This window comes from Salminus brasiliensis, chromosome 16 (assembly GCF_030463535.1).
Source record: "Salminus brasiliensis chromosome 16, fSalBra1.hap2, whole genome shotgun sequence".
Taxonomy (NCBI): Eukaryota; Metazoa; Chordata; class Actinopteri; order Characiformes; family Bryconidae; genus Salminus; species Salminus brasiliensis.
In genome coordinates this window covers 18,818,571-18,829,464 of record NC_132893.1, presented here as the reverse complement: position 1 = coordinate 18,829,464, position 10,894 = coordinate 18,818,571, and the positions used below count along the sequence as shown (strand labels likewise).

At 39.5% G+C, this 10,894-nt stretch overlaps 1 protein-coding gene across 1 annotated transcript in view; it reads left to right on the top strand.

Annotated features, from left to right (window-relative positions):
- The first annotated feature begins 492 nt into the window (after positions 1-492).
- rxfp2a (relaxin family peptide receptor 2a) overlaps positions 493-10,894 on the top strand; it is a 122,315-nt gene continuing 111,913 nt past the window's right edge. The window contains exon 1 of the mRNA XM_072659121.1: positions 493-530. Within this exon, the coding sequence (XP_072515222.1) occupies positions 518-530 (13 nt within the window). The 5' untranslated portion in view covers positions 493-517. The remainder of the gene's footprint in view (positions 531-10,894) is intronic.

Below are 10,894 nucleotides of genomic sequence, written 5' to 3'. Positions count from 1 at the left end.
CGGAAACCCCGAGGTGATTCTTCCACAAAAGCAACGGCATTCCTACACGGGAGAAACCAGTCCAGAGGAAAATCCTCTGGAATTAAAGCCGACGATCTAGGCTTTAACCTCCAGAACCAAAACAGCAGCACACGTGGCCTCGGTGCCGTACGCTTACGGGAGCCGTCGGTGACGAAATCCTCCCTGACGCTTTGTCAGGTGTGTCGCGCGCAGCGGGCGCGTGTGCTTCCGCGCGCCTCTCTTCACCTTCAGCGCCTCAGGCTGAGAGGCGGCGTGTCGCGGACCGAGCAGAGAGGGATGTCCTCGTTTGGGATACGACGGAGAGTACTTCGCCAGCGAGTCCTGTCAGGAGCCGCGGGTTATAGGGGCAGGTCTCCAGCCGTGACCGCGCTTTGAGCTTTCCGAGAGTGGGCACGAGACCGCGAGGATGGAGCGCGCGCACACGATGAGCTGCGAGAGGGCGCCGTTCACTTCGCCGGACTTAGCCGTCCTTTTCCTCCTGCTACAGCTGAGCGCGATGGCCAGTGAAGGTAGCTAGCTAGAACTTGACCTTTTCACAGTGGGGGGATGTTTATTAGTGCCTGTCTTCAGTCCCTCAGTATCTACTTAGGAAAGTAGGCTGCCAGCAGTTTGCTCATATGAGCCCACACATGAATAAATACCTTCTGTAAAACGCTAGCTAGAAGTTTGGTGTTTGGTGAATGTTTACCAGTGTTTTGAGCTTGTGGAGAAACTTTGGACCTAGCTTATTTTTTGGAAAGGCGTCTTATCAGCCGACTACTGAGCTGTGCGGGGAGCTGTGCGCGGAACTCAGCTAGCTCGCTAGTTTGTAGCAGGCTTTGCTCAGTGGGCTGCTTATTAAAGGGCGAGCTGCTCGGACCTTCTTTGCTGCTGCTGCGGAACAGCAGACAGAGTCAGCCGGGCTGACCTCTAGTGAAAATGTCTAATAGGGCTGGAACTCCTCTGGACCCTGTTAATTCATTCATTTGTTGGTCTGTGTTGATTAAATGCTGCCACACTAAAGGAGTGGTGTAAAATTACAGTGTTTAAAGGTGGCTGCACATGGACAAAGTGGGCTGCGTCAACAAGGAGAAACAGACTTGACCTCAATTATGGGTCAATTAAGTGCAACCTTTAAGAAATGGGTTCATTTGGGAGGGACAGTGGACAGTGGTTCTGTAGAGCCTTGACAAATTAAAGAACTGGAATTAGATGCTTTAAGGGGTTCCTGGCCTGGTTCAAGGGTTTATTATACACAAAAAGAACATATCTTAAGGGTAGCGGTTCTGTATATCACTAAAAGCATTCCACTGTCGTTACGATCAAAGAGTCAAGGAGTCCTTATCAGTGTGTCTAGTAAATATATATCGCATGTTGTTTGTGTGCAACACTACAGACAAGGGGGTCGATGACTCGGACAGAACCAACAGAACCATTACCTTCAGTACGTGAGTTGGTTTTATAGAATCTTTAAGGGTTCTTCATTTATAAAGAACCCCTCTTGTATATGTATTTTTTTTTATATATAAAAATGGTTCTGTATAGCACCAGACAAAAATCCGCTGTTGTTGCAACCAAACAATTAAAGTACCCTTTGTCAGTCCCATACAGAACCATGTTTGCTTGCAGATGAGTGTAAATGTGTGCAGCACTTTTAGCAAAACGGGTTCTATATATAGGACAGACACAGGGTTCTTTGATAAGCAATAATAGTGGTGCTCTATGGAACCTTTTAAAGAACCTTTACACCTTTAATATACTACATACAGTATTTTATTTCATCAGAGAAGAACCATTTAACCAAGCCATCAAAGAATTCTTTGAGTTGTCCACCTTTTTAATGCTGCTAGTGCCACTAATAGCTACTTTAATAGCTACAATTATCATTATTAATGCTAGCAATCATTATTAATTACAGTTTTTATTGTTATTATATTATTGTTGGTGTCGCTTCTGTAATTCACCCTTTGTTTGAGTTTCTGAAGATTTGCAGTGAAATGTGATTGTGCAAGTGTGTGTGTGTGAGGGAGAGAGAAAGCGAGAGCAGAAGAGAGGGGGCAAAACAGACTGAAGAGAAAGAAAAGGGAGACAAAGAGAGAGAACGCGAGAGTACGAGACTGCAGTGTGTGTTGAGAAGTCCCCGCTGTTACTGTTACTCAGGGCTGCTGTGCTGGTTGCCGTTCACTGTGTTCGTCAAGCAAGATGAGGTATAATCGCATTATTTGCAGCCTGTTGTTGCTTATTGAACGTCCTGTGTGCTCCGCTTGCTCGTGTTCCGCTTTCAGGAGTACTGATCCACTGCAGGGGCCGTTTGTGGAGGGAAGCTTAGCAGCATTCCCAAATGCGGGATATTTCTGAGGAAAAAGAGAAAAAAGCACAGCCTAAATTGTGGCATCCTGTGAATGACAATGTCTTTATTATGTGTATTTCTTTTGACACCAAAGCACACCTGATTTTCCAACATATAGCGAGCCTAATGCAGCAGATTTCTTTCGCATGAATAGCAGAGATTTAGCCAGGGTCATAATAATTTTTTACGTCTGAGATCTGTCATTGAGAAAGATTTCCGTATGGGTTTGTGGAATTGCCCAGATTCCAGTGTTTCCTGTTTCCAGAAAGAGATGGATTGTCTGTGGTGAAGTTGCAACGATATGATGATCTGGGATTAGAGCTGTCATGATAACTTGATTAAACTTGATTACACTTTGTTAAACTGGATTACTCAGGGAAAAAATTGACAACATTGCATTGATTATGGCAGTTTGTAGAATGTAAAATCTTTGCTTATTTTAATTTCTCTTACATGTCTGTGCTACAGTCAAAAACACAGCCCACAGGCATTTATATGCAGTCTTTTTTCTGTGCCTTGTTCTATTTTGTTTGTTAATGGTCAATCCATTAATATAGGGTGAGTGACCCTAATGCATGTGTTTGCTTTACAGACTACTAGAGTACATTACAAAATGAAGCAAATTCATTAAATCCACAAAAAGTACCACTTTGAAATCCTCAGGATGCTCTTTAATCAAACCAGAAGAAAAAAGGCAGGTATCACACTCGTAACAGAGATGGAACACGTATCAAAACTCCTAGTGCCACGTTGTCTCAGAATCTGCATTTTCTAATGCTGGACAGTGAAAAGTCAATGTTTCAAAGGCTTAATCACATTAATTCATCCAATAAAAGCTAAGCTAAGTCAAATGTGCAATCACATGTTCAGTAATTTTACCACTTACAATGTTACTGCTTTTACAAAACCCAGACTATAGATGTGGATTTTACATGTTACAATAGACTGTAATAGATTTGCTTTCATGCAACCCTTTGCATTTTTTTGCACAGTTTTTAAAACTGTGACGGTTGTCCTTTACGGTCAGTTAAAATGTCCTGATGAACTAGAAAAACTCCAAAATAAATATTAATGATTTAAATAAATAAAATATTTCCTTTTGACACTTAAGAAGTTTTTTTTCTCCTTTGTGAAGTTGCAGTTCTGAAAATAACAGAAAGACTCTGCTTGACAGTTATGATGTATTAGAAATACTTTAAAGTAACTTATGTTGTCTTATCTGTTATGCAGACAAAGCAGAATTGAGCAGAATTAAATGCACAGTCATTCTGGATTCTCATTCAGACAACTTTATTTATCTCAAAGAGTACAATTAGTTTGCAGCATATCTCATCTAATACACAATTAAAAAGAAAAATTTACTAACAAATTACTTATTTGTCAGTGACAACAGATCGACATAGATAGGTCAGTAAAAGGTCAGAACCAGGAAACCATGAGCAGCTATAACAGTCATTTAATAATAAACAGCATTATCAGCATTTAGTTGCTTGACTTCAGAAAGAATAAAAGGCTTGGATTAACTATTTGTTCTGCTATGCTAAGGGCCACATTATAACGCCAGACTGATGGCATTATAGTAAATTTGCTACACAGACTATGATCAGATTTACAGATAAATCCTTTTGGTTTCTGGACTACGTGTTTCTAAACTGAAAATTCATGAACCTCCGTCAATCACAATGGTAAAATTGATTTTAAAAACGCCACTTCTCATTACTGAATCTAATCATCTTCACTGTAAATATCTGTATATTGTACTAAATAAAACAAATAAATATCTATATATCATAAATGTCCTAAAACCTTGTAAGTGTTGTTATAGCACAATCCCATATCCCTTTTAGAAAAAATATGTCCCACATTAAACAAATCATAGTGACATACGATATAGAGTATATTTACACCATATTGTAATATTTGTATGAATGATTATGATATTTGTATATCAGAAGCACCTTCCAAAATAAAGACAGCAGGATTGTTGTAGTTTATTTATATAAAGAATTTATATGTCTTTATATGTATTCTTTTGGTCTTACCTTTAGGTCTTAACATGGGGCGCTTCCTTTTTGAAGATTGTTCCACCCAAATACCCAAAAGATTGGGCATTTAAGAAGTCATGTGATTTTGATTACACTGCATTAAAGCTTATTTTTTACTGACTTTTATTGATTTGAGGAAGACCCACCAAATAGAACTTATATAGGTATCCCACATTATATATATATATATATATATATCAGTGATTTATTGAGACTGATATGATGTCTGCCAATGAAGATCCATTATGTTGATTCTGTATTCTTTGTGCAACTGTAATCTTCTGCTTCTGAATGAAAGTCAGAATTACTGTGAGCTGTAATTCCACAGACGTTCTGAAAATGTGACGGAGCGTGTTTCTTTAGACTTGCTCTTTTTGAACATACAGAAACCCCAGAGAGCAAGGGAAGATGGGAGGGAGTGAGTGAGTGTGAATTAGAATGGTACAGATGTCGCTGATGTGTTTTCTCGGCAGGCGCCTCTATGACAGATGCCTTTGCTTCCCCTGCCTTCTGCATAGTTGATTTAAGGGGACTTCAGTAATAACTTGGTCCACAACACAAGCACAGACAATCGGACGAGGCTGCAGTGGCCCTCTGCTGCTCTATGATAAAGTGCTGGAGGTGTGCCAGTTGTTCAACACTGTCCGAAAACGCTTATCAGATGTGCTTCTCACACCAAGCTGGGGGCTTTACACTCTCTCATCCCTCTCGTGCTATCTCGTCCCTCGACTGCCTCACGGAACATGCTTTAGGCAGAGCTTTTCGTCTTAACCTTTTTTCCAGTGGAAGTCCCCATTTGTATTCAGCTAGTGGCCGACGACTGTAATGAAGGCGCTCCACTTAGGTTACTAATTTGTCGCGTCATGATCAAGCAAAGAAAAAAACTTCCAGTGAACACCACCTGTGCTAAAGTAAAAAATCACCTACAGTGTGTGGAATTCATTCTGCACTGGGGACTTTGTTGTGCACTCAGCAGTTGCTCTGGTTTTTGAAGTTTGTTAGGTTTTTCAGATTTAGCGCACATCATAACATGCTCAGATGTTCCTAAAAGCGTGTTTCGGCAGGTGGTTACGGATGCGCGCAGATAGTAGTCATTTATGCTGCCCTGAAATGTGACAGTTGGAGCATTTACATATTAACAAGCCCATATTGTAGAAAAACAACATGTATTTAAAAAAATAAGAGTTTGTTGTAGTGTGTAAACATTAAAGCTTCAGTCCGCAGTTTACATGGACATTAGGCTGCTTTGGATTCAGTCAGTGCGTTTACATGCACTTAATAGTGCAGTTATAATTGGATTTCTGCAATTATCCGATTATTTAAGTGGTCATGTAAATTGTATTCTTTGCTGGAGTAAAGTCTAGAAATCCAATTAAGAACTATAAAGAATTTTAGCTCAGTAATCTGATTCGTCAGTGCATGTATCCTCTTAACCAGAGTATTCTTGGATTTCTAAGTCTGCGCAATGCGTGAAAACTGACCATGGTACCAGAAATAAGCAAGCGGTGTTCAACACTGAGTTTTACATTACGTTTACTTCACATCTTATTCTGTGAGATTATTGGCTGGTTGCAAAGCAGAACTCCGGTTACTGGCTGACTCCTGTAATAATGACAAAATCTGATTTGAAGTGCATTTAACACACACAGTACTATAGTAGATTTGTGTTGAAGTTATAAAAAGTATTCCAGCTCAGCCCATGTGCCAGTCTTATAGACACAGTCAGGAATACAGGATGTGTGGTTAGTGAGGGGGCTGCCGCATCCCCAGATTTCTTGATGGTTTAACTGCTAGAATAATGTGTTGAAGTTAAAGCTCATCCATTTAGATTTTTTAAGATGTAATAGCTTTGGCTAAACTAACCCCCTTCCTATCTGACCTTTACTATATTAGTCGTTAGTGTGTGATTAATAATACAGGGCAAAATTTCTATCTCAAAAGGCCATAGCTGTTATTTGTGTTAACCGTGTGTATTATTAATAGCTTAAAAAGCTTTCAAAATATACGTATTTATATATAATATATATATTCTGCTATTCCGCATGTCTGTCTTCACCATGACAACGCAGCTGCTTCTGCTTTCCGTTAGAAAATACACGAGGTGACTGATGTTAGTTTTTACCTTAAACAACATGATCAGGGAATTACGCAAAGTAACATCAGACAGCATAGAACAGAAAAACTGGGTGTTTTTAGAATCTCGAAGGGGTGAAGCAGTACTAATATACTAATATTTAGTGCACATTAATGAAAAAAAGGAATGGAACACCCTAGTGAGCAAACACACACAGTGACAGTAAGCAGCCATCACTGCTCAGCCCTGTGAGGGTAAAGGGTCTTGCTCTAGGGTCCAACAGTGGCAGCTTTAACTGCCTCTGTCGCATACACTGTGCAACCCCCCCCCCCCCCAAAAAAAAACAAAAAAAAAAAAAACACACACACATACACATACACAAACCACCCATCCACACCGCCCACAAAAAAGTCTAATTTCATACAAAAGCAATAAACAGGACCTGGAAAATGGATGTGTATTTTTACAGTATTTTTGGTATATAAACCCAATCATAAGCATCATAAGTGGACCTCAGCATAAAACATTAAAATACATGATAAATGTAGGATATGGGCTCTTTAATTTAGTTTTAATATGAAAAATATTTGAATTAATATTAAAAGAATTTAGTGTTAAATATATTGGTCAGTTTTCAACAGTAAGGAGTGGAATGCAGTTGAAAAGCTTTTACCTGATTAGCATTAAAGAATTAATAAATGCTATTTGTCAAATTCTGTGGTGATGCACAGTGTTGGTCACTTTCAGGCCACAGTTGCGTGAGCTAGTTTGAGTCTTACCTGCGTCTGAAACTTCCTTGTTCTTTGTTCTTTTTCTCTATAACAGAAACGTGAAAACAACACTGGCACTTGCCGTACCACCGGCTTATCTGAACCTGAAACCTTTTGCATCACAGCTAAGACCCAGGCAGTCAGCTATTCTTAATATAGAGCTGTGGGGTCTGCCAAATGGTTCCTTTTGCTTTGATTAGCTTCATTTTGAAAACACGTACAAAGCATTAGTAACTGGAACTTGCAGAATGTCGTGAACTTGCTAAATTTATTGGGACTACTGTGACCGTCAGTAAAAAATGACATGTTTAATGTAGCGTAGCAGTTTTGGGATCACCAGATAGATTTAGTTGCCTCTTTTCTGAGGCGGACTCTCTATGCTCTGACATCTCCGAAAAAGCTCCGGAAAAGCGGTAAGCCTGTTTATGCTAATAACACAACAAATGTGCCATTGAATTTTCTCCATTCAGATGTGTGCATAATCTCCACATGAAACAGACACACTGTATCCCCTGCGTGTTTCCTCATCCTGCAACTGCCCTGTGTGTCCCTATTGGGAAATCACGCCCCATGCTTTAGGCAGAGCTTTTGATCCTGATCATTTGCTAGTGGAAATCGCCATTTATATTTAGCCGAGGCTGGAATGAAGGTATTCCATGCAGGCTATTAATTGGCAGTTGTGCTAATAGTGCATCATGATGGAGCACTGCAAAATCCCCCTTGTCTATTGATGGATAAAAAACACCTACAGCATTCATCTGGATACAAATGACCACCATACACTCTAATCAGTTAGCTAAGATATAGATATAGTGTTTTGTTTTGTTTTTTTGGCTTAAAACAATAGTGGAACCCTTTTTGGTTATTTGGTTTCTTTAGGTTTTTAATAAAGAACTTTTGGTTTTTATTGTATATAAGGAGCCATTTATAGCAGGCAAAGAAGCATTTAAGCATTCGAATAGTTCTTTGAGTCATTGGAACGTTCAATGTGTCAAACATGTTCTCGCAGAGGTTCCTGGAGTATAGTCATGTGTTGCATACTGAGATGTCATTTGCAAAGCACTGATTGAACACAGTAATGTATTTAGATGTATATAATATATTTTAAAGCAGTGTTGAAGCTAGTGTCTTGGTACAGGTGCTACAACTGGTTCTTTAAGCAGTGCCATAAAAGAATCATTTTTGTAAAAGAGACATGAGTGTGAAGAACCTTTATATCAGTTAAGAACCTTCAGCTTATCAACTTTTTTAAACCTTTAAAATTCCAATTTTTTTCTTTTTCTTCAAATTTGGTACTGCCTACAACTACAACCCACCCATTTGCCCATAAGGACTCCAATATATGCAAAGCCAGCCACCGCCTTTACCAATGCAGCATTTCCAGGCAGCCGACATGATTGGAGGAAAGCGTCAGGTCCCCAGCTCAACAGATGCCTCAAGAGTGATGAAAGGAGAGAGTGCCCTCTACCCTCCCAGAGAGATCACAGCCAGTTGTACTCTCTCAGACTCTGACCGCTGATGGCAAAGCGGCATGGCTCGGGATTCAAACTGGCACCCCCCGGGCAATGGCTATAGCACATTAGACCGCTGAGCTGCTCGGAGCCCTACAGCACTTTTATTTTTAAGAGTGTAGATCCACACAAATGCTCAGAGCAGCAGTAGAGTAAGACTTTATAGTCTTTATAAGAATATATCTTCCCATTGTTATGAGTAGGAATACTCAACAGCATGTTGAGAGTGAGAGAATGTCTCCTAGACTTCAAAAAGGCCTTAGTGATTATCATTTCAGTCCTCACTGATGCATATCTGTGCCTTTTCTGCTTGAACTCGTTGTTCTGTATCTGCAGTTACGGAGAAATGTAACATCCACATGTTGTCTGTAGTCCATTGCTGAGTTTGCACCAAATAAGGTGTGAATTCCATCCTCATCCTGCCACGACACATATTCTTCCAGTTCAAGCCTCGAACACAAGTGTGTAGAGTAGCCTAAAGCATTATTTAAGCGAAAGTGAAGTGACTTCATTGAAATAATGACTCACGTAAAAGTAAAACTAGGCAAGGAAAGAATATCTTAAGTAGGAGTAGAAGTAGGGGTTGTACCCAACTAAATAAACTCCCTCAGAGTTCCATACTGAAATTTGGTCATCCAGAATCAATCTGTGTTGGGACGTGAGCGTGTTTCACGATCTGCTTCTCTTCTTTAGATTCTTTTGGTCTAAAATAAAAAAAAATATGCTATAGCTTGAAATTGAAAAGTGCAAGAAACAGCAAAGCAAACCAGGTGTGAAATGAATTAAATGTGTATCTCATATAAAAGTAGATTATATTCCTCAGAAATCTACATTTTACAAGCCAGATAGTTCTATATAGAACTAAAAAAAAAAGGTACTTTGACTCATAACAATAGTGGACCAACACTATTGTTATTGTGTCCTGTGCTCTAACACACTAACTAAACCTAGCAATTAACTGAGTTGAAGTAAGTGTGTTTGAATGGTAAATCTCACTCACGCCACGCTTGACGCCACATTTATCGATTTTTCTTAATTCAGTTTTGGTGTATTGTGGTCTTTATTCCTGTGTTGCTTTTTATTATTATCCAGTATCGACCTGAGGAGGACAGGTTCCTCTTTTGAGTCTTGGTTCCTCTCAAGGTTTCTTCCTCTCAACCCAAGGGAGTTTTCCTTTGCTTTCCACTGTTGCCACTAGCTTGCTCAAAAGAGACTCGGACCCTGACCTCTGAAGTTGCTTTGTGACAACATTTGTTGTAAAAAGCACTATATAAATAAAATTGCTTTGCTTTCCAAAAGAACATTTGAATAAATTGTTCGGTTAAACCTTGAAACGTTCTTTAGGGAGCAGCATCACTGCAAATAGCTTATTTTGGCAACCCCAAACAGAACCAGCAGTCAGTATTTCTGTTCTTGAATGGGGCTGCAAGCTCCAGCATAAAAAATAGCATTTTGTGTAGGTTACTTGCTGTCCTTAATTTACATACCATGTAATTGATTTGGCTACTTTGTGGTGTGTGTGTGTGTGTGTGTGTATTTGTGTATTTGAGTACTCTGCTAAGCTGTTTTCCCATCATTTTCACAAGTCCAGCACGACAACAAACACAATTGACTTTTTCAAAATGTTATGTTGAGCTCAGTTTCCTTAGTTTATCTCACTGTGTGAAAGGTCAAAAGCATAACAGGCAGTGATGGCGATGGAGAGGCTATCGAGCCTGTGATGCACAGTGTGCAGAAGCTGTTGCACTGGACAGAGTCTCATAAGAGGTGATGCTGGTCCAAAAACCTTTGGAAGTGAGACAAGACATTAATAATCTAGATTTCACACTAATGTTTTTTTTTTCTACAATTATTTTGTAGCAAAATATCACTTGTTTTCACTTCCACTCCATGTCGATTTCTTGATCCACCTCAGAGACATAGTAACTACCCACCTAGTACTAAAGATTAAGTTGTCATTTTTCCTCTCTAAATTGTAGACTTTCAGCTTTAACATAATTATTGCATTAACTGTTTAGAAAACACGTTTATTTTAGTCCCACCTTTTTCACTGGCTCAAAAGTAATTGGACAGTTGACTGAAAAGCCAGGTTTTGTGTCCTGTGCCCTTGTTACTTCATGATAAATTAAGGAGATAAAAGGTCT